Here is a 23,752-nt window from a genome sequence, read left to right as displayed (position 1 = left end):
CCAAACAAGATCTTTGACTTCGGCCGCGCATGAGGGCCTGGCTACGAGGCTATGTGGGCGCGCAAGAGGGCCTGGGTACGAGGCTATGTTGAGGCGTAAATCGTACGCATGCGTCGTTTCGTTGGCGCTTGATAAACACACGCTGTGAGAAAATGCGTTTGAAGCATGTCAGAACGTTGATGCCTCCAAACGTATGTTCGTTTACATTTTGCGATATGTGAAGCTGCAGTTTATCATTACTCTAGGACGGAGCCTTCCGAGTGATGGCAATGGCGTTCACTCCTAACAACGTGAAACTGGCCGTCGCGACCACGGACAGGGTCATTCATTTCTTTGACGAGAACGGAGAAAAGAGAGACAAGTTCTCAACCAAGCCAGCAGAGAAAGAAGTAGTGCACCGAGTCTAGTAGAATTCAATTTATATGAACGACTGACGTTTGAAGGCGTGATAGGCTGATGCTTGCGGCATCTGTCGTTGCTTGTGTTTGCAACTGATAACTGTTTTGTTTGATTTGTGTTGCATGTTGATGGCTCTTGTGTGCACATAATCATGATTGGCTACTAAAGTGAGGTAGTCAGACAGATGGACATGTACAGGGAGTTGGAATTGGGAAGGAGGAAGGGAGGTAGAAGGAAAGGGGAGGGAGGGAGGCAGGAAAAAGAAGGAAGGGATGAGGGAGATTGCTTTTTGTATCTTTAACTGCTGTTGACAAACTGACAGACCATAAATTATAGTTGATTGGATGGACATTTTCTGGTACTACCTTAATTAATCTTAATGGACATTAATATGTGGGGTTTTATGCTGCATGTATTGAGTAGAGACTTGTATGAGTATCTAGGTTGCTGTTAAATAATGAAATCCAATCTTGCATTCATTTACATATGTAGTGCAAACGTTGCATTACACTGAAATTTTTCTAAAGGAATGAAATCACAGAAAGGACACCAAACTTTATTACATCAACTTGATTTTGTGTCGTTATGCCCCTCCGTGTGATGGTCAAGTGGTTATCTGGGCGCCCACCAACCTGGCAGGTGAGCCCAGAAGGGTACATGTTCCTGTGTAGTCCACACAGTGATCAATGACTAGCCAATTCAATATAGATTGCAGGCATTACGGTGACCACGAACTCGATACAGCACGCCTAGTGGATATTAATGACCACTAGGAAAGCATTGAGCGTCATCGTCAATGGACCGTTTGCCAGACCACATGTACTCCCTCCCCAGTGACTGAAACAAGTCATAGTCTTATGGACAAAGCTAGAGAAACACGAGAAAGAAAGACAGACAAGTTTCGTAATTTAGTGTTGTCATTGGGGTTTGAACCCCCCCCAAACCATGGAGTGGTAGCCATTGTCGCTAACCACTACGCCACGGCGGTGACTTTATTAAACGACTTTTTATTTTTGTGGATTTTTAATTGTCAGAGTTGAATGAGAGATATTGGAGAAATGCAAATAACACACGTATGTTGAAGTCACATACATGTATGTTTAAAGGAGTACTTGCATGCAGATCACATACTAGTAGTCGAGATGCATGTAAAAGCTAAGACTGGAATATTGTGAACAAATATTGGACTGTTTACATTGATAATCACTGCAATAAAACTCCAATTTAGACTTAAGTGTATTACCTTGTAATATGAGTTTGTAGGACGTTCGAACGACATTCATAGCTTACGACTTATTGTGGTCATTTTAGTCTGTGTTCTTTCATGGCCATTCATTTACTATAGCATGCATTCTTGCATGGTGACCGACCAACTCAAGATGACAAATGCCCGTTCTAACCATAAACATTTAGACTGTATATTGTAAAGGTTTTGTTGTTCTAGTATGGCAGGAACAGTTATCAAGTGACCTCCTTGGCATTTAGTCCTGATTCTACCGTAATGGCAGTCGGACAGACCGACAACATCGTGTATCTCTACAAAGTGGGAGAAGGCTGGTAAGAGAGGAAACGTTAGAATTGTGCTTTCAGTGAGTTTGTCGTAAACGTTTGAATCTCATTCTAGAATTTGGTTTGATGTGGCGGTCTATTGCGTTATCTGCATGTTTGTCTGCTTGTCTCTCTGTCTGTTTGACAGTCTTTTTGTGTTTCTTTCTATCTGTTTTAAGTTTATTGGTTTGTGTCTATTTGTTTATTTAACTTTATGTTTTTATTAGTAGACCAGGTAAATAGTACATGTGCAATGAATATCATGACAACTGCAACCAGGATTTTCGCTAGACATTTTTGAGAGTGTGGCGGGATGGATGGGTCCATGTCTAAGTCGGGCATGAGCACTTGACCCGATCTTAAGTGAGGTATATTTATGTTGTAGCTATTGCGTGTAACATACGTTCAAGTGCCCTGGCAAGGAAATCAACTTTGGCCGCCACTCAGCCCGTCTTAGCGATGTTCATAGGTTGCGCATATGCAAGTTCTGTGGACGAAACTACAGAAAGTCTGTCTAGTCAGGCGTTGATTGACATGCACGGTGACTGACCAACGTTGTTGATTTGCAAGAATCCATGACTAGTCTAGAGGAGGTTCTAGGTGCTACACATCTCGGACATTGTCACAAGAGGTGTGCTTTTTGTGTCACGGGAAGGGCATCCGGGACTATCAATGGCAGCGTGTCTGGACTACAATTACCACAAGTAGGTATGGAGTAGGCTATTATCTCGTGTTCTTTCATAAGAGCCTGGATTTGTGGCTAATGTTACTTCACTAAGTAATATCGTATTATGTTTCAGTACTGCAGTATGGAATTCTAATATGTTCTCTAGCTGCCAAACTTTGAACTCCTTTCTACCGTTTCTGAGCGTGGCACACTCCTACTGGAGTGTGGTGCAGCGCCACGCTGCCACGCTGTAGCTAGAATCCTGTGCAACTAAGTTTTGCACAATTGGTATGAAGTAAAACCAAAGGCATTCTTATAGGGCCAATAGTTGGTCTGTTTGTGTGTTTTTGTATTGTTTGGCTTTTTATTTGTCTTGGTTGTTTCTGTTTGTTTTTCTGATATTGCAATGTGTTGCTGTATATCACGTGATTGAATTTGTTATATTACTTGTACACTCATATGTTGATCAACATAAGGTCAGGCAGCTATAATATCAAAGTCAGTTCATGCGATTTGCTCATCGTAAGAATTAAAATTTGGGATTTGAAGAATCTAGCAATCTACCTGAATAACATTAAACTTGGTTTGATTAATATTATTTGACTGCATGTGAGGAGGGGTTTGTCTGCTTTAGTGGAACTTGTGAATGGGACGTAGTAATGTGATACCGTACTGATGCGATTAATACCCCACATGGTTGGCTAGCATCAAAGGTAAACTAGGGGATGGGACTTTACTTGAAACCTGACACCTGGAGGTGTTAATTGTTGGAAGTAATTAACTTAATCAATGACAAGTAATTAACGACCTGTCATGTGTCTCACGCAACCTGATAATTTGTTGGCAAAATCCGAGAAGGTCATCTTAATAATGCTCCAGAAGGGCTTGAGACTCGTTTGTTTGCACCGTAGTCTTATGTTAAGGCGTTGTTTCCACCTGACAAGCCATCCATTGCTTGCTTTAAATCCTACAATGTTTAGTTCTGCAGCAACTCGCTTTGCTTCATCTATCAGTGCGACGTTAGAAACTGCCAGGCCAAAGTTTCGTCTCTCTTGCAAAAAGTCATACACCCGGTCATCAAGCTGTACACTTAATGGTTCACGTCTGTCATGCATCTTTCTTGCTTTCTTCCTTTCGGAGTTGCTTTGTGTCACTTTAGCTCCTCCTAGTTTGCATTCCAGTCCGCACACACTTCCTGTCAATGCTAAATTGGTTGGTGGTTTTTTGACACCACCGAGCCGTTGCCTCGATGCCATTCAACAATACTGATCTTGTCTTCAACAGTGAAGCTACAATATCTCTTGGGCATAGCTGCCTAGAACATGTTGCCAAATTCGTAGGCAATGAAAGAAGCTAGTCTCTATAGAAAGTTCCAATTAGCACCAATTAAAGAACAAAAAGGTGTGAAAATCTTAGGACCTGGACCAAAGGTGGGGATGGGACTTTACTTGAGGCCTGGGGTATTAATCGAATCAGTACGGTAATCTATAGGAAACTTTGTGGGCTGGCAGTACTGTGTCTTCATCTAGTCGCCATTTCTACAGTACTGTGCACAAAATTTACGCATGAACTGACTATGATAGTTTGTCCATATATTCATTGTGTGTACTGTTATAACAATATTGACCCTACATTTTGACTTACTAAAAGATTAAAGTTAAGGCAGATTTAGGTGCGCATTTCTTTTACATCCACCAGCTTAACCGGTTGAAGTGGTTGAGTTCTCACACGTGTATCTACCTCCACTTGATTAGGTAATGAAGGTCCACCAGCTCCAGGGCATCGACCAGCTTCTTGTGGGTTAAGCTGGTTGACGTTGGGTAGAGGTAGCCCACTGTACATGGGTGCTATTAGACAATATTGCCAATGGTGGGAAAAGTGCGGATCATATGCCAGTACTTCCTTCATCAGCCAGAAGAGTTAGGAACTGCACCTGACACATTACTCGTGCTCGCTCCAACCAAACCGTTCCTTTAAATTTAATCGTCTCTACAGGTTACTTCCGCTCAACCCTCTGCCTCAACCAGTTGAGCTGGTAGAGGTAACAGAAATGCTTTCTTACTAGTCGAGTTACTTAGTTTGTCTATGTTCTGCTCACTGTTGTTGTTCTTACAAGGAATGACAAGAAATCTATAATCAACAAGTTGTATCAAGACAGTGCTGTAACGTGCCTTTTATGGCCAGTACAGCAGCCGGCACTCATAATTGGTCTGGCAGATGGCAAGGTAGACAGCAATTTACACAACTTGTGTTAATTCTGTGTGACTTTTGTTTCTGTGTTTGTTGAATATTAGGTTCGAACTACAAGTGTGAAAGCAAAGCGAACACACACACTATACAGTACAGATCAATACGTGTGCTCATTAGCAGCTAGGTAAGATGCAGTAGTGATTATAAGAAGCCTAGTATTCACATATATAGACATACATACCGTACAACTGTATTCGCAATTTGTAGTCCAAATGGCAAGGGCATAATCTCTGGTCACGCTGACAATTCTATTGTTCGTTACTTCTTTGATGACGAAGGAACAGGAGCAATTCAGGTTTGCTGCAACCATGATTGATATCAATACCTTTTAACAGAAATTAGTCAAACAAGGTGCATTGTATTTGTGTGTTCTGGTTTCTAGGGTCAGATTGCTAAGCATAGCTGTGAACCTTATGCGTTATGTTGGGGCTCGAGCATTATTGCTGCTGGTTGTGATCGCAAAGTGATAGTGTATGGAGATGATGGTATGGAGAGTTTATTGTTGTTGGATTGTTTCATTTGTATTTGTGTTCAAATGTAGGGAAGATAGTGCAACAGTTTGATTACAGCCGAGAGGGTGATGAGAAAGATTTCATGTGTGCGGTTGCTAGTCCGACAGGCCAGTCAGTGGTAATTGGCAGTTTCAACAGGTTGGTGACTGGAAAGAGAGCAAGTTGGACTTATATTGTGCATTTCCTCAAATGCTGTTTGCTGTTGCAGACTTAGAATGTACAATTATAGTCCAAGACGTGGTGTGTGGGATGAAGCAATGAAGAAAGATATTGCAAATCTTTACTCTGTTACAGCATTATCTTGGAAACGAGATGGATCACGAGTAGCAGCTGTAAGTTAATGTGTTAACTAGTCAATTTGTACTACTCTGAACCTTGTCTTTCTTGTTTTTTACTACACTTGTCTTGTGTGTGTGTGTGTGTGTGTGTGTGTGTGTGTGTGTGTGTGTGTGTGTGTGTGTGTGTGTGTGTGTGTGTGTGCGTGTACATGTGTGTGTGTGTGTGTGTGTGTGTGTGTGTGTGTGTGTGTGTGTGTGTGTGTGTGTGTGTGTGCGTGTACATGTGTGTGTCTGTGTGTGTGTCTGTGTGTGTGTCTGTGTGTGTGTCTGTGTGTGTGTGTGTGTGTGTGTGTGTGTGTGTGTGTCTGTGTGTGTGTGTGTGTGTGTGTGTGTGTGTGTCCGTGTCTGTGTGTGTGTGTGTTTGTATGTGTTGAATTGTTTATTTTTCAGGGTGCTCTATGTGGGAATGTCGAGCTGTTTGACTGTGCTCTCAAGCGAAGTGTTTACCAAAACAAATTTGAGATGACATACGTTGGTCTCAGTCAAGTGATTGTCAAGAACTTGACTACAGGAACAAGAATCAATCTGAGATCACACTATGGCTATGAGGTAGATGATGCATTATGTGGTTAATTGGTATATTGACAAAGCACACAAACAGATGAGAAATGATCTCTTCTCTAATAACTCTATTTACAGTTTTTTCTTGACAGACTGTCAGAGAATTTTATGACAGAAACGTATATCTAAGTATTAATGCCTGTGTATTATGTCATTCATTGGATATGGAGTCAGTTACTGTAGTCGAGGTTTTTTCACGAGAAAGAAACTTTTGCAATTTCATGACTCCAACTGTTGATTGAAAATATTAATTTTACAAAAATTTCTGTTACACGTGAGTGGTAATGCTTATCACGTCTGCATGCGTGTGAGGTCCACAGCAGTTTTCAGGCTAACTAGCGGCTATTGAAATGAAAGTTGATACAAATATCCAAGTTATGAAAGAACTAGGACTTGATGCACCTGTTATTTGGTTTTTTACTGTGTTATGGGAAAAGCAGATTTTGTTAATAGATGTCATAGAGGCTGGTATACATGCTTGTCTGATGGACAATACAATAAGCATGTTCATGTATGTGTGTTCTTTTCGTCTTACTCGGCTGGTCAAGATAATATACATGGAACAGATACATTTAGTAGTAAACAGACTTTAAATTTGTTGTCACAATGTTGTTTTTAGCAGATTCACGTATATTTATATCTATGGAAGCCTGCGGTTATGATATGCCTTTTGGTCTTTTATTGTTTTGGCAATCTGAAATATGTTTTTGTTGCTTGCAAGTTTGTAAGTAATATAGTGGCAGCTGTATTGTCAGATGGCCTATAGATTGTAATACACTAAAACATTTACATTAATGATGTCTCAGCCAAAGAGTGACTTCTTGAAATGTTGGAGCGCGTTTAGTCTCCTGCTTTGTGCTACAAATAGTTTCTATACAACATTATATCTTAGTTATGTGTGTTTGTATGTTAATTAAGTGATAGTAGTTGCATTCTAAACTCATGTAATTGACATTATGTTGCTGATCAGATCGATGAGGTAAAGATAATGGGGAAGGACAGATACCTGGTTGCATTCACAACAGACACTTTATTGCTTGGAGATCTGGTGTCGTGTAAGCTAAGCGAGGTGAGCAAGCCAGTTTTGTTAAACTGCTGGTACATGATATACTGCCATGTATTTGTAGGTTGCGTGGTCCACCTCAGGAGGCAACGAGAAGTTCTTTTTCGAGAATGAGAATGTTTGAAAACATGTTTTATTATTTGTTTGTACTGGATGTGGGGTTGTGCAGGTGTGTATGGTTTTCAACGCTGGTGAATTGTCTATCATTGAGTACGGTTTAAGTGACATACTCGGATCTGTGAGAACAGAAAACATGAATCCACATCAAATAAGGTTGGTTCTTATTGTGTAAGTGGTTACTGTTAGATATTCCTTTTTCTGAAAATTTCTGAAGTCTGGTTTACAGTATGTGCCATTCAGCTGATCCCTAACAAGTGTCACACCTCTCATCAGAAATGAGTGGAAACGGACACAGTGTGGACAGATGCCGTGCAGCAAAAAAACAGCAAGCGCTACATGTGAGCAGCTTGCTGCTGAGGATATGCTAGTGTTCTATCTTTGTGGACAACTGCGCGTAAACTGCCACTGGACTTGTGCCAATCATAATCTAGCATGAAATCACCTGGGTAAGTTTATCCAGGATATCCTTTGATTTCGTGCAGTCACACTATGCTATTTGAGTTGTGCCAGAAACAAGAGTACAAGTAGCATCATTAAGCCTCTAGTGTCAATAGACATTCAATCCTTACTAGACTCATTGCGTATTAGTTAATCTTTGTTAGCATTGAATAACTTGACTTTTTTAAAATGCCACATCGTCATTCAATTATGATGCTTCAGGTGATGAGTCGTCATGCTTTAATTAATAAGACTTGTTAGAGCAAACAGCATGGAAACAATGACCTCCCAGCACAGTAAAAAATAGCACACTTGCTAAGGCCATAATTACTAGCACTTTCTGTGTAAGTGTATAAGGTCAAAGTGAACAGTGAGTAGTGCAAACTTGTGATTCCTATCCTTGCTGTAGTGTGAACACAGCCACTGCTGGAATGTTTGTTCACATGGCATGACGGTCAGTCCCAAAGTGTGGCAGGTATCTCATTTTCAGGAGTAAAGCGTGGTGGCCCACCACCCCTTACTAACTATGGTTGGCTAGAACCCTGGGTATATGGGTACTGTAATTACCATGCCTCGGGAGCCAGACAAAGGACATCGTAGGCTAAATGTTATTTGTGAACAGAGACTGAGGTGTGGCAACAGGTTTGTACGGCAGACGTTGGCAGCCAGCAGTATTCCGTGCTGCTTCGCTGAAGTGAACGGCACATATTGTAAACCAGGCTTCACAGACATCGACATAAACTTATTTATTATTTATTTTGTGTGTACTTTGAGCACTTGGGTATGTTTTTGTATGAGAAGAATGTGTCTCTGTTAGTTTGCTGATCTTTTTCTGAAAGCTAATTGGATTGTTATTACAGTCCAACGAATCGGAATTTTGGTTTAAGAAATTGAAACTTTTTGTCACAATTTTGCAGTAGAAATGTTTGTAGATTGACAAGTCTCTTGATTTTTGTAATTTTTTGTAATTAAAATACTACCTATACTAATGTTACTGATAGACATAATGCTATAGAGAATACCACATACCACAATGTATCACTACTATTCAAGAAATAATTAGAAAAATTGGCAATTACAACTGCAGGATTCTGTTGGAAAAAGTCATTGGCTAAGACATTGATTAAACAACTGGTTTGAAATTTTAAATTAATCAATTAAACACATTTTCACAATTATTTGTGCTTAGCAGTTTTATTAATTAATTTTCGACGTTTTTGTTTGGATTATGTTTGTACAGTATTCGTATCAATGAAAGGAAGCAGCGTGACAGTGAAGACAACAAGAAACTGGCTTACTTGATTGATCTCAAGACTGCAGCGATTGGTTAGATTCTTGCAGTTGAAAAGTCGATTTTCTGTTAGTAAGACAAGTTTTATCTCTCTTCAGTGGATCTTATGTTTGGTACAACCATCGGAATTGTGAATCATGATGTGAAGATTGATTGGTTGGAGGTGTCTTAATACGTTTAGGTTTATCTGATTTATTGTTCAGTAGATGTCTTTGTTTCTGGTTTTAGTTAAACGAAACTGGAAGAAAACTTTTGTTTAGAGACAAACAGCTGAAGGTACTGTAGGTCATGTATTGTATGTAAGCATTACTATCATAATGTACAGTTGGATGTCAGTTAACCAAACAAGCAGTGCCTGGGACGCTGTCTAGAAGTATGCACTGTAGGCTATTATACACATGTGCAACAAGGTGTAATGTCAAGTTACAGTAACATTATGTGTCATAATAATGGTACACTACTTTCTCATTATTACCTTATACTGCAGACAGGTTTGATTGTTTGTGCAATTGTTGTTTACTTTACATGTATTCAGTTTAAAAGTATGCATATTCGGAGTCATGAACAAGGTTAGGTCCCAAATGGTTTGGATAACTGACATCCGACTGTATGTATGACCCTCTTTTTGAATTGTTAATTTTAATGATTATGTGTCTCTGATCTCAGCTCCATCTTTATGACATTGCAACAGAATTGAAGACAACCATTCTTAACTACTGTACGTACGTTCAGGTGTGTTTGTTGCATTTGCATGTTACCAACTCAGCTTCTCTAAGTTTATATTTCTATTTTTGTTGTTTAGTGGGTTCCTTTGAGTGACGTAGTTGTCGCACAGAGTCGCGGCCAACTTTGTATTTGGTACAACATCGACGCTCCAGACCAAGTCACCATGTTTCCCATGAAAGGCGACATTTTGGACATCGAGAGAACAAACGGACGGACAGACGTGATGGTCAATGAAGGCGTTGGGACCGTAAATTACACACTTGATGAAGGCTTGATTGAGTTCCGGACTGCTATTGAGGATGGAGACTACCTGCGAGCTGTAACGTTTCTCGACACGTTGGAATTTTCATCAGAAACGGAGGCCATGTGGAGGACACTCGCTGATTTGTCTCTGAAAGCAAGGCAGCTACATATTGCTGAAAGGTATTAGCATCATGATGATGATTTCTATTACGTAGTGTGTTAGATTTTATCATTGAATTTTTTTGTTCATTAGCCTTCACACACGAATGTCTTTTCGTTTTGCTTGTCTATCTGTTTGGTTACAGACTTGCGTGTGCGTTATCTTGTGTGCTTGCTACAGTACGTGGTCATTTGCTTGCTTGTGTGCTTTTATTGATGTATTGTCTGCGTATCTGTGGTGCCTTTGCAAATGCTAGCTGTCTGTTGAATTGAAGTTTATTTTTCACTTCATGTGTTTGTCTGTCTGTCTAGCTGTTGGTCTGTCTAGCTGTCTGTCTGTAGGTGGACCTGAGTGGTCTCACAATTCAGTTTTAAATGGGTGGAGTGATTGCCTGTCTGACCTTCACCTTCCCCATCAAACAGAACCAAGACATAAATACATCAATACTGAAGATCGTCCAGACATTACAATGTTTGATCCAAATACTGGACAGAATTTGGATATTGATGTGTCCCTGGCTCATCCGTGGAGTCAGGACATTATTAGGAGGGCTAGCAAGGAAAGTGGTCATGCTGCCGCAACAAGAGAAGAAAAGAAAATGAAAAAATATTCAGAAGAGCTTGTTCCAGGAGGATATGTATCAAGATGTGTTCCTCTTGTGATAGAACATTTTGGGAGGTGGGGCACAAAGGCGGAGAATTTTTTGAAGCATTTGTCACAACAGTCAGCAAAAATGCAGAAGCCAATTTTAATGCTTCCATTTTCATGTAGTATTGTAGAAAAAGATTTTGTACAATTCTGCAAAGATGCAATACCAAAGTTATCGTTAGAAAACTTTCAAAATTGTTACCTAATCATGGTGATTTAGATAGATTATTTGATTTTGACATTCAAAGTCAAGTCCATTAGTTAATGACTTTGTTGTTTGCAAGGACTGATTTGTATTTACAAAATCCTAGCATATGTACAAGTAGAATCTGTATGACAATAAATTATCTGTCTCTCTCTGCCCTTCTGTCTGTCTGTTTTAGGACCCTTAGGCCCTACACATACAATGATTTAATAATTTGCAAGATGGATGGACATCACGATGTGCATGGCCACCATAGAAGACGCCCAGTGCTGAGGCGAGGTAAAGTTGCGTGCAATCCATGATGACAATGTTGATACAAAGGAGTAGACTATAAGGGTAGAGAAAGACATTACGACATGCATGGCCATCACAGAAGACGCCCAGCACTGACACGAAGTAAAGTTGCCTGCAATCCATGATGATGACACTCAAACAAAGGATATGTTGGCGCAAAGACACGAAGAAGGGAGTACCAAACAATGACTTGTATACAGCAGACTGTGCAGATGGAAAGCTGAGCAAACAAACGATCAAAAGCGAAAGGGTGCCCCAATGGCCAACAGAGTCATAAAAGGCGTTAGCAGCCGAAGCCGCGAACAATGACTTGTATGACGACTCGAAAACTCTTCTCCTTGATCCTTGAGATGAACAGACTAGAAATGTGTGGTCCGCCACTCTTTATCCGGATCTGTCTCTGTCTGTCTGTTGTTTGTCTATAATATCTGTTTGTTTGTTTGTTTGTTTTATTTGATTTATTTGAACTGTTATGATGTGACAAACTGTCAGATGAGAATAACTTGTCTGGGAGATTACACCAATGCATGATGAATAGATGAATAGGATTGGACAATGACAAATATTCTGTGGCAACTCACTTATTATAATTGACTATGAGTCTTACATTATTGTTAATTAACTACTTGTCTAACGGGTTCATAATTGGATTTGTTTACAGTGCATATTAATATACTTGTAGATGCTATGCAGCAATCGGTGATGTTGCACGAGGTCGCTACCTTCGTGAGGTAAACAAGATTGCGAATTATGTTGCTGCTGAAACTGGTCGAGATGGCACTGACAATTTCATGGTGAGAGCCAAGTTGGCAATTCTAAACAAGGAATTCAAACTGGCCGAGAGTATCTACTTGGAACAAGTCAGTGTAATCATCGCTTAATAATGCTATGTCCATTGATGTTTGTTTGTCTGTGTGTTTGTTTGTGTGTTTGTTTGTTTGTCTGTGTGTATTTGTGTGTATGTTGACATCTGTGTGTTCATGTGCTGCAGGGCCACATCAATGAGGCAATGGAAATGTATCAAGAACTGCACATGTGGGACGAGTCCATTGCAGTAGCAGAAGCAGCCGTCAGTCACTTGCTCTACTCGTGTCCGTCTGTGAGTTATAATCTACACTGTTGGATTGTAGGGCCATCCAGAGTTGGATACATTGAAGACAAGCTACTATCAGCATCTAATGGACACAAATCAGGAGGAAAAAGCAGGAGAGGTTGGTACTTTTGTTCCTTGTTTGGAGTTTTGGATGAGTTGGTTTGGTTGGTCAATAGTTGCGTGAGAAGCAAGCGGACCCTATGGGAGCAATCAACTTGTACATGAAGGCAGGTTTGCCTGCTAGGGCTGCTCGAGTTGCACTTGAAAATAGTGATATGATGGGAGTGAACGATGTCATGGAACGTATTGCTGCTGCTTTGATGAAGGGTGGACTATATGAGAAGGTAACACAAGACAATTATATGACAACCATAGCATGGCATATATTACAACTACCATATATCCCTGCAAATACCGGCATGCCGTTATAAGTGAGGTTTACCAGAATGACAGTCTTACTTGCCTGGTAACTATACCGGCATGCGGGTATAGGGTGAGGGTGCAGGTATACTTCGGGTAACACAGAACCTTGCATCCCTGAGCCTGTGCATAAGCACATTCACACTCAGGAAAAAAGATTTCGTCATCTGCAATTGTGGAGGATGCTGCATCACAAGCACGTGGGAGGGAAGCGGAAACAACGGAAGACGACCCAAACTCGTTCAAGGAGGTCCTACACTGTGGACAAGAAGTTAAAGGTTTTAGCGAAGTATCACGAGTTGGGCCAAAGCATTTTTGCCACTGCAAGAGAGAGTAGCGTCCCAAGGAGCTGTTTCAAGAATGGGTGCTACGGAAAGAGGAGTTTTTATCACTGAAGACTGTTAGGCAAGTTACAGTTAGGAGGAGGCGCTAACAGCGAGCAGCTCCTGGAGACGACAAAGTGAAGAGACAAGCCAAATACCAGAGGCTAGAGACAGAACTTGTTTGTTGGCTTGAGGGATTACGATGTGATGGTGTAACAGTAAGTTCAGTAGAAAGCAGAGAGTACTCGCTAGTGACCTTATTGTGTTTGGAAAGTTCAAAAATATAAGAACAGACATGCATTGATCATGATCCTACCAGTATTCTGGTATACCCCGGGTATACCAGCATCTGGTAACCCTCAATACGTAACGGCATGCCGATATTTGCAGGGTAATTCGGTATTAATGAAGGAAATTTGATAATTGAAAGTTGCAAACTGGCAGAATGTTGACAGTCTGTGCTTTGAAAGAAACAAGAGAAACAGACAGTAGATATCATTTTCGAATGTTTGCACTTTGCAAAAACCTTTTCACACACGCTTCTTCCAAACTGAGCCAAGCTGAGCCGAGCCAACCGGTGCCAGAGAGCCGAGACAGCTTCTTCACACGCGTTCAGAAAAAGCGAGCCAGCTCACTTAGTGGGTGTATGTCTTGCTACACACACTAGCTTAGTGTGGTCACATGTACATCGGAAATGCTCATACTACGTGGGGTGAGAAAGTCTGGCTGTATGAGACTATGGTTTGGCAGTTGGTTGCCGTTCATGCTGTGAATGCCAGCTGAACAGAAAACGAGCCAAACCATGCTGGCATGGCAGTTTGAGGTGGGCTATTTCAGAGTTACACGCCTCGGCTTGGCTCGCGTTTACACAACCTTGCAAGCCTACCCCTGCTGACTCGTGTTAGCCCAGTTACAAGTGCTCTTGTGAACAGGCTATTAAGCTTGCTGTACCTTGATTCTAACACATCGTCATTGTATGTAGTTTATTACGTGACTATAGGACAGTTTCCACAGACATTTGTACATGAAGGGAAGAAATGATGAATTTATTTGCTTTATGTTGAGTAGTTTTAGTACGAACTTATAGAATGTTATACCACGTGTGTTTCATCTGTACAGGCTGGTGAGATGTTTGAGAAGTTACGGATGCATCAGAAAGCTCTTGAGGCTTACAGGAAAGGAAGGATTTTCCGACGTGGTAAAATGCTTCTTGGCTAATTTGTTGTCTTAAATATCAATTACATTTTTTATATTTTTAGCTAGAGATCTGTCTCGAACAAATTTTCCTAATGAGGTAGTTGGTCTCGAAGAAGAATGGGGAGATCATTTGGTGTCTCAGAAGCAGTGGGACAAGGCTATAGAGCATTTCATAGAAGCAGGGTAGTTCCATTAGGTCAATTTCTTACCATTATTAAGTGATTGTTTGTTTTGGCAGGCGGTCTGTGAAGGCTATAGATGCAGCCATTCAGTCTAAACAGTGGAAGAAGGCTGTACAGATTGTTGAGACGCAGGAAGATTCAGTTGCAGTTAGGTGAGTTTATTTGCCCATATGCAGCTAGCATACATGTAGTTAGTGTTTTAGATTTGTCGATTTATCTGATATTTTTGTAGATATTTTCGGCAAATTGGACAACATTTTGCATCAAACAAGCAGTACCAGGTGTGGAACAAGTGTGTGTGTGTGTGTGTGTGTGTGTGTGTGTGTGTGTGTGTGTGTGTGTGTGTGTGTGTGTGTGTGTGTGTGTGTGTGTGTGTGTGTGTGTGTGTGTGTGTGCTTGCAGATGTTCACATCACATTCACATTTGTGTAATTTCTTGGTAGCAACTTGAGACCATGTCATTTGTGGTTTCCTGTCATTTAGGATGCAGAAAAATATTTTGTGAAAGCAGGCACACCGAAAGATGCAGTGGACATGTACATTGCAATCAATATGTGGGAACAAGCACACAAGGTATGTGTATAGCTGGAATTAATAGCAGTGAAGGTGTACTACACAACACACTAGTAGACATTAGGTTTATTCATGTTTCTGATTACTTTGTAGCTTGCTGTTACTTGCATGAAAGCAGAAGATGTTGCTACATTGTACATCTCACAAGCACAACACATGGAATCAGAAGGCAAATACAGAGAGGCTGAAAGGTGTGTCGTGAATTTTGATTGTGTGTGTAAGCATTATGCATAAGTTAGTCTTTTGATTAAATACAAGTTGTAGTGAAATGTTCTTGTTTTGTTTGTGCATACATGTATACAGTGTATGTTATAGAATGGTTATAATCATTATTCGTGTTGGAGTTGCATATAAACATCTCTTATGTTGCAGGCTTTATGTCATTGTCAATGAGCCTGATTTGGCAATAACTATGTACAAGAAAATTAAGCAGGTATAGTAGCGATTACTGCTGTTGCTATTTTTGTAAAGTTTGATGTAACTTCATCATTTCTGTTCTCTTGTTTATGTCAGCATGACAATATGATCAGACTCGTAGGCATACATCACAACGAACTTCTGGCAGACACACATCTTCACCTGGCAAAGGTAACGTTGATTTATCATGAAGATTTTGGAAGCTGTTGTTTACAGGAAACAAGAAACATATGTTTACTTAAATATCAAATAGTTCTTTCTTGTAATAATTATATTGCTTCAAAGGTATTAGTTCAATACTCCAGTCGATGATGTTTGTCCAACTTTGTACTGGTGCTACATGACATTGGAGTTTAGACTAGTGACATGCACGGTAGATCACATACTCGTGCATGATACTCGTATATATCATACTCACTGGATTATTACCCCACGCCCAGTTGGCAAAAGTTAAAGGTCAAGTATGGAATGGAGTGATTCTCAAAAATTGACACCTAAAGTTGTTAAGTGGTGGAAGTGATTGATTTATGTAACTTGAACAGCATGCTACTACACTGTAGGACAGCTTTAAACCATCGCCACTACCTAAAATGTACAAACCTAATCTTCTATACCATATCTGAGTCATCAACACATGGTTGACAAGCATGCACAAGTTGAAGAATGTGAGCATTTCTACAGGCAAAAATCTAGCAAACAGTCACTGTGGAAAGTGCCATTTGCACTAATTAATTAAAGGACTAAGAAGTGTGAAAATCTTAGAGCCTCGACAAACTTGAGGCTGGGGCTTACGTGAGTGCTGGGGTAATATTCAAGCGAGTACAGTGGATTATTTAGGTTTAGAGTTTTGTATTGTGTCATGGCATTGCATATTAATTAGTTATGGTCAAGTTTGAGTTTACAATCAATATAGGTAATATGGGTCTTAACAATAGGCAACTAAAGAAGGAACTGTGAGGTTGTGCTCTCAATCTTATGAATTTAGCCTTGCTGAATGCCCACTTTGTAGGATTGTTTTTTGCAAGTGACACGATTCTTATGTTAGTGTGAAAGAAAAACATTTGAATGTTGATTGGGAGTTTGTTGCACAGGAGATGGAGGCAGAAGGGCAGCATCGACAGGCAGAGCAACATTACTGTGCTGCAGGAGACTGGAGGGCAGCAGTCAATTTGTATAGAGTTGCTGATATGTGGGAAGAATCATATCGGGTTAGGTTTGCATTCTATCTTGTAGTGATTTACATTCTATAATTGTTGCTGTTCTTGATGTTGTTGTTTTCTTTTGTTGTTTTTGTCTTTATTGTTGTTATTGTTCATATTATTGTTCTCATTATTGTTGTGCTCGCAATCTCTTGTGTGTAGACATTTGATTGGATTTTTGGTTGTTTATTGGCAACTTCTTTGTAGTTTTTCAATTGTTGAGACCAATTTCAGTAACTGTTGTACCTTCAATGTGTTTCTTGCTTGTAGGTTGCAAAGCAACATGGTGGTGCTAATGCAGCTAAACAAGTTGCATATTTATGGGCCAAAAGTCTTGGTGGAGACTCGGCTGTCAGACTTCTTACCAAATTTGGTTTATTGGATGCAGCAGTTGACTATGCTGCTGACAATTGGTATAATTCATGTCGTTCATGTCTTGTCCTGTTACGTAATGAGCTTGTTGTTTTAGCTCATTCGACTTTGCCTTTGAATTGGCGAGGGCAGCTCTGAGGACCAAGTTGCCTGAAATTCATCTGAAATATGCAATGTATCTTGAAGATGAGGTGATGAGTGGTGTAATGTTGTGTTATACTGCATAGTTAAATATTACGGTTAATGAGGTTCTGGAGTGGATGGGTTGGATTGGATGGTGTAGGTTTACCTAGTGTTTACATTTATGAGGTATGGTGTAGGCAGGAAGAGGGACGTTGTTATTTCTCAAGTTAGGGGAATGGCAGCTAACTTACTGAGGGGAAGCTGAAGTAAAACTATAATTATTGCAGCAATTAGTTGCCACTACTTTAGAAGAATATAGTCAGACCTTTATAGCTACTCTGACTGCCTTTGTCCTGCTGGTTTCTGTCAGACTAACCTAAGAGTCAGATTACGGGTAACAAATACACAGTGACCATGTAAATTGGTTTCACATGTACCTTTCTCAGAAAGTGAGGGTGTCGGATTTTGGACGTTGTAATAACGAGGTCTGACTGTATAGCACTTTTGACATGGCCATAGAAATTGGTGAGCACTCAGCAGAGGTCTAAGCATTTTATGTTGGTTTATGGCATTAACTCATTGGAATGAAGGCAAGTGAAGAGGAATTTGAAACCCCAGGCTGAAGACGGTGCTAGTGTGTAAGATCTGGCAATCTACTCTTCTTGTGATTCTTCCTGCTGTATACCACTTAGCATAATTTGCTGAAATTGCCCGAATGCGTTCATATTTTACACCTACTCTTAGTGCATGTACAAGAGTTAAGTTTTGTAATACCAACTAATATTTACTCGTTCACAAATCAGGTTGTTGATAATATTTTTATTGTACATTGAATTCGTGAATGTTGGTCTTGGCAAGGTACACTTGTTTTCATCTACTCGTGTCTATCTCTTTTAGGGCAAATTTACTGAGGCTGAGACTGAGTTTATTAAAGCAAACAAACCTAAAGAAGCTGTTTTGATGTATTTTTTATTTCTTTTTCTATACTTGTATTTTGCCACGAACGATGTTGGATAGGTATGTTCATAGTCAAGACTGGAGCAGTGCACAAAGAGTGGCTGAAGAGTATGATCCTTCCAGTGTGCCAGATGTGCTTGTTGGACAGGTGGGTGGAGTAAAAGCAGTACTGTGACCTCGTGCACATGGTTAACATGCATGCATGTACAAATATACACGTGAGGGTGCATACGCGCGCGCGCGCGCACACACACACACACACACACACACACACACACACACACACACACACACACGCACACGCACGCATGCACACACACACGCATGCACATATACACAAATTGTTTGTTTGCGCTACACATTTAGAAAGTGAAATACATTGTTTTATGACTCTTTGTATTAGGCTAGAGTGGCATTTGAACAAAAGGATTACCAAGCAGCTGAGTCTTTTCTACTACGAGCTCACAGACCAGAACTAGCAGTGAAATTTTATAAGGTAAGATTATCCATCTGACTTTGCAATTGATTACTGTAACATGCGGAAAACTGGCACATCAATTCATGAGGAAATCCAGGACATTTGTTTTGTTTACTTTCTATGTTGTGAGTTTGTTTTCTCACTGCTTCTGCAAATTTGTAGCCAGACTGGCTGCACTGACTGCAGTATTTGTACCATCTTTAAGTGAGCAGTTTTGATGTATTTAATGTTTTTATCACAGGAAGCTACTATGTGGACGGATGCTATTAGAGTAGCAAGGGAATACGTTCCAAACAAGGTGCTATTTGTGTTAACAACTAATCAATTAATGTTTCTCTTGCTACATGAAGACTTTGTGTAGCTCCCACAATTACAGAAAGAATACGAGATTTACATGAACAGCTCGAAGGGAATTAAGTATGAAAATTTTGGTTTTTAACGAAATATCTTATTGTTAAGTTTGTGGCATGTAGAAGCAAGGATGACTTACTATCACCAGCCAAGACTTGGGAACAGAGTGGTGATTATCATCGAGCAATTGATGCCTATCTGAAGATTACCGTACAGCAAAATTCAGATTATGACTTTTTAGTCAACTGCTGGGAAAAGGTAACATATGTGGAAACACTTTGTCATTAAATGACATGTTTTGTCTTGATGTTTACGTATGTTGATATTGATACAGTCAGTCTGCTTTAATTAACATGTGCCATTCTTTCTTAACTAAGACTTGTTATATAACCTGTGCAGACAGATTAGCAGGTGCTTAGCTCAAATGCAGCTAGTCAACACACTCTAAAATGAAGTTGGTAGATCCAATCTGGAAGTGTTTAGTAGTGATACGTTCTCAGCTGTAAATAGTTACAACAAGTGGTCACACTGAAGCAGTGATTAGTTAACTGTAGGTATGGTGTTGCTTGATAATTAAGTGCGGTCTCTACTATACTTATACTGTATATAGTCTGTAAAAGGCATTACCCCACTTGCCATTTATTACCATGTCAACATGTCTTCTTATAGTGTGTCGTCTATACCGACTGTTCAGATAGTTTTTCTAGATTGACTCGGTGACTCCAGCGAAGAGGTCTGGCTCTGTCAGCATGTATGCATGTGTACCAAATGGCAGGCAGAGAGGCAGTCGAACAAATGAAATACATACTGTAGGTGGATGCTTATCATATGCATCCGGATTTGCTATAGAATTGCATGACGTAGCCTCATCAGACAAGCAGTTTATCACTCAGTAGTGTACTACAGTTGGCTGCATAGTTGCAAACTTTCTGCCGAGAGTATGTCATAGGAAGTTGTAGACGTGGGCGCAGATCACACATACATTTAGGGCATTCAGAATTTTGTTCTAATAAAAGTTGCATTTGGTGTTGGCGTTAATTAATGATTCTATATACATGGTTACAGTTGTGGTTAGTGACTATGTGGCAGTAATGTGATATTGCAAAGTAAACCAGTCGAATGCTTACAGTTGTAATAGCATGGTCAGGAAGGTTTAGCCCACCAGAGTTGTTGTATTCAGTGCCTCTATCTCTATTCTGTGGTTTAGGCTGTGGAACTTGCTATGAAATTTGTTCCTGAGCGCACAAATGTTGTGGTTGGGACAGTTTGTGAGAGGCTGGTGGCTATAGAGCGTTTTGAACAGGTGAATAAAAGTAAGTCCACATGTTGATGCAAACTCACTCGTCTCCATTGAATAGGCTGCTGACTTGTACCTTGGAGTGGAAATGGTGAAAGAAGCATTGGATTTTCTTATGCAAGGTGGTCTATGGGATCGAGCAAAGCGTACTGCTGCTCAGATGGCACCACAGTGAGATCAGGAGATAATTTGTTATTGTTGGCTTTGAGCAATAGGTGTCTTTTGTGGCAGATATGCAGAGTATGTGTCAAAGAAGTACAAGGAATATCTCTCTAACAAAGGAGGAGCTGATGCTGCAGCGACGGTACTGCACAGAGATTCTATGTTGCATTGTGATATGATCTGAGTTCGTGGTGTGGTTGAGTGCCTCCAAGTGTGTGTGTGTGTGTGTGTGTGTGTGTGTGTGTGTGTGTGTGTGTGTGTGTGTGTGTGTGTGTGTGTCTGTCTGTGTATGTGTCTGTGTCTGTGTCTGTGTCTGTGTTTGTGTGTCTGTGTGTTGTGTGTACAGCTCATCTAAATGCTTACTGATACACACGTACATGAATTGTTTGGTGTTTCTTTGTTTGGTGTTCTCCTTGTATAACTGGCTCTCTGTTGTTATTTTGTTTACTTATTTATCTGTCGGTTCTGTATGCAGTACTCACGTGTGTTGCATGTGTGATTATTTACTGTCTCTTTGTGTCTATATTTATTTTTCTGTTTGTGTATGTGTTATATATTGGATTTTCTTTATTTTGAGGTTTTCTCTTTCAGTATTAGTTTTAGCATGTGATTTTTACACTTATTGCTTTACAGTTGGTTGGTGAGGATCCTATTGCAGGTCTGGACATGCTGGCTCATCAAGGTCAGTGGGATCAGTGCATCGCAATGGCTCAAAAGCAGGTAAGTTACAGGCCACTATAATTACAAGCCACCATATATGTTTATTAATTAATTAATTTACACATTATATCAGGGCTCTAGCGTACTGAACAAGTATGTGGCTATGTATGCCACCCATTGCATCAAATCTGAAAAACCAATTGAAGCTCTTCAGTTGTTTTCAAAGTACGGTGCTCCTCCGTCTCCACAGGTAGAAATTGGAGCTAATTTTTCTTCTTCACACAAACGTTTGCTGTCTAAGAGTCTGTCGATTTTTTGCATAGAATTTCAATATATACAAGCGACTAGCTCTTGATCTCTTTTGTCTGACTTCTGCACCTTACAAAGTGTGGGCTGATTTCAGGGATATGCTGTTGAATCTGGTATGTAGCATAATGCCTGATCTGTTTGTCATGATAGTGGTTGAGTGACATTGATATCTCATTTGTCTAGACCGAGTCTGTTGCTGAAACACCTGCTGCCGACACGGCTGTTGCTCAAGAACTTGAAGAGTATCTTTTGATTGCACATTATTATGCTGTTCGGTCAGCATGCCATGGGAAAAAGTCATTGGTCAGTGAGCCACTTGTGATTTGTGTAGTTGCTGGATTCACAAATGTTGTGGTTGTAGGAGCAGATTGCTGTGAAGCTGACTATCTCTCTTCTTCGTCATTCAGACGTTGTTCCTGTGGATAAGGCATTTTATGAAGCAGGGATAGCAGCAAAGGTGGGATGGCATTGTGGTCGAAATCTAGATTTGGTATTTGGGTTGACTTGGATTTCTGCTTTAGACGGGCGGTCAAGATAATATGGCATTTGTATTTCTCAATCGTTTTCTTGATCTGTGTGATGTAAGATATGGTTGTATAGATGTATGTACATTCATATTTGTATTTGGTGGTATTCAGTTATGTTGTTGTTGTTGTTGTTGTCATTATTGTTGTTGTCATTGTTACGTTTCATCATTTGTGTGTGCGTGCTCACGTGTGTGTGTGTGTGTGCGTGTGTGTGTGTGTGTGCGTGTGTGTGTGTGTGTGTGTGTGTGTGTGTGTGTGTGTGTGTGTGTGTGTGTGTGTGTGTGTGTGTGTGTGTGTGTGTCAATCACACCCATGGTGTCAGTCTCATTTCGTTGATATTTTGAATGCAGGCGATTGAAGAGGGGAGCTTGGATTCTATGGATAACAGTGATCTTATGGACACAGACATACCATTTGAAGTTCCTCTTCCTGAGAAACATTTCATATCAGTAAGCATGATATTGCAGTAATGCTATATAGTTGCATCGTTATTATACATACTTGCAGGAGGACAAACGAGAAGAAATTAAGGAATGGGTGTTAGCAGTATCCGTTGATCAGCAGGTTTGCACACATCTAGTTGTATCTTTGGTGTAGTGTTGATCTTGCTGGACGGTGACGTAGATTGAGCAGTCTCTGACAGTGGATGAGAGGGACACGTACGAGGCAGCACTTGTTGATTCTCACACTAAAGTTCGATCTCTTCCTTGCGTTATATCTGGTATGTCAAATATCAACATTTGAAGACTGTTGTGAGTTACCGAGCTGTTGCTTGTCTTTGTCAGGCTATCCTGTACTTCGTAGCAAGATTGAGTTTAGAAGACGTGAACGAGCTGCTTCAAAAGAGGATTGGAATAAGTTTGTCATGTCTTCCAAGGTAGGCTTGTTTCGTTTTCCCTTACTGTGTTGTTATCTGTTTCTCAGAGATTTGACTGGTATGACCATGTGTTTAGGTACCGAATAGCAGTGAATGCCAAGATGTGCTCAGATTCTTAGGACGTTGGTGTGGAGCACCACAAAACCCGTCTTATTCGTTTCAGTAATTAACTCTCTATATAATGGTGTAATTGCAATCTTATTTTTGCTGTGCATGTTAGGCTTCCATGGTGCTAATTAAGTTGTCATTCGTCTGTGATGTGTGTCCACACATGCTCATACGCACGCACGCACACACACACACACACACACACACACACACACACACACACACACACACGTTCACACACACACACTCACACACACAGACACACACGCACGCACGCACACACACACACACACACACACACACACACACACACACACACACACACACACACTCACGCGCGCATTCTAGTCTCATGTAGCCAACCCTTCCCGCCTACATCCTGGCTACGATGCTACGCATTCTTCTGCATTCTACACCTCCACACTAAGGATCGAGACGAGCAGCAACAACGGCAGTTTCCGTACAGTAAGTGTTGCAGCTAGAGCCTTATAGTGTGGTTTGCCACTCGTATACTGATGAAGTCATTTATCAATTTTAATACCCCTACTAAGTATGGTTTGTTATTTACTACATGAATGGAACAACTAGTGGAAATACCTATTTCGTTCAGGAAGTTTAATTGTTTAAGATGTTTGCTAAAAGCCTTAATTTAGGTTTAGAGTTAC

General features: G+C 40.4%; 2 protein-coding genes across 3 annotated transcripts in view; both read left to right on the top strand.

Annotated features, from left to right (window-relative positions):
• The window catches only part of LOC134184976 (ADP-ribosylation factor-like protein 16), a 1,230-nt gene extending 1,212 nt beyond the window's left edge, over positions 1–18 (top strand). Inside the window, exon 5 of the mRNA XM_062652754.1 lies at positions 1–18. This exon is cut by the window's left edge and continues 284 nt beyond it. The gene's annotated coding sequence lies outside the window, so the exon portion shown is untranslated.
• Positions 19–118: 100 nt separating this feature from the next.
• LOC134184212 (intraflagellar transport protein 172 homolog) lies at positions 119–23,237 on the top strand. 2 transcript variants are annotated; one of them, XM_062651844.1, is made up of 54 exons: positions 119–191; positions 246–389; positions 1,844–1,956; positions 4,731–4,839; positions 4,909–4,988; positions 5,072–5,159; positions 5,247–5,349; positions 5,406–5,514; positions 5,585–5,708; positions 6,105–6,263; positions 7,246–7,344; positions 7,403–7,456; positions 7,508–7,611; positions 9,137–9,222; positions 9,286–9,350; positions 9,416–9,463; positions 9,854–9,919; positions 9,990–10,336; positions 12,146–12,323; positions 12,455–12,532; positions 12,594–12,674; positions 12,733–12,900; positions 14,419–14,497; positions 14,559–14,679; positions 14,735–14,830; positions 14,911–14,959; positions 15,161–15,250; positions 15,344–15,441; positions 15,623–15,683; positions 15,764–15,838; positions 16,759–16,875; positions 17,137–17,279; positions 17,336–17,429; positions 18,259–18,323; positions 18,379–18,466; positions 18,722–18,814; positions 19,038–19,094; positions 19,158–19,213; positions 19,270–19,405; positions 20,355–20,450; positions 20,506–20,615; positions 20,676–20,748; positions 21,240–21,326; positions 21,400–21,516; positions 21,590–21,688; positions 21,759–21,878; positions 21,937–22,032; positions 22,097–22,156; positions 22,453–22,551; positions 22,610–22,666; positions 22,727–22,823; positions 22,888–22,979; positions 23,056–23,141; positions 23,200–23,237. In XM_062651844.1, the coding sequence occupies exons 1-54, from the start codon at positions 153–155 to the stop codon at positions 23,213–23,215; spliced, it is 5,265 nt and encodes a 1,754-aa protein (XP_062507828.1). In that variant the 5' UTR covers positions 119–152; the 3' UTR covers positions 23,216–23,237. The 2 variants fall into 2 exon arrangements, with proteins under 2 accessions (XP_062507828.1, XP_062507829.1); XM_062651845.1 differs by lacking the exons at positions 16,759–16,875; positions 17,137–17,279; positions 17,336–17,429; ... (1 more) ...; positions 18,379–18,466; positions 18,722–18,814.
• Positions 23,238–23,752: the final 515 nt, after the last annotated feature.

This window comes from Corticium candelabrum, chromosome 9, assembly GCF_963422355.1.
Source record: "Corticium candelabrum chromosome 9, ooCorCand1.1, whole genome shotgun sequence".
Taxonomy (NCBI): Eukaryota; Metazoa; Porifera; class Homoscleromorpha; order Homosclerophorida; family Plakinidae; genus Corticium; species Corticium candelabrum.
This window is presented reverse-complemented; position numbering and strand designations above follow the sequence as displayed.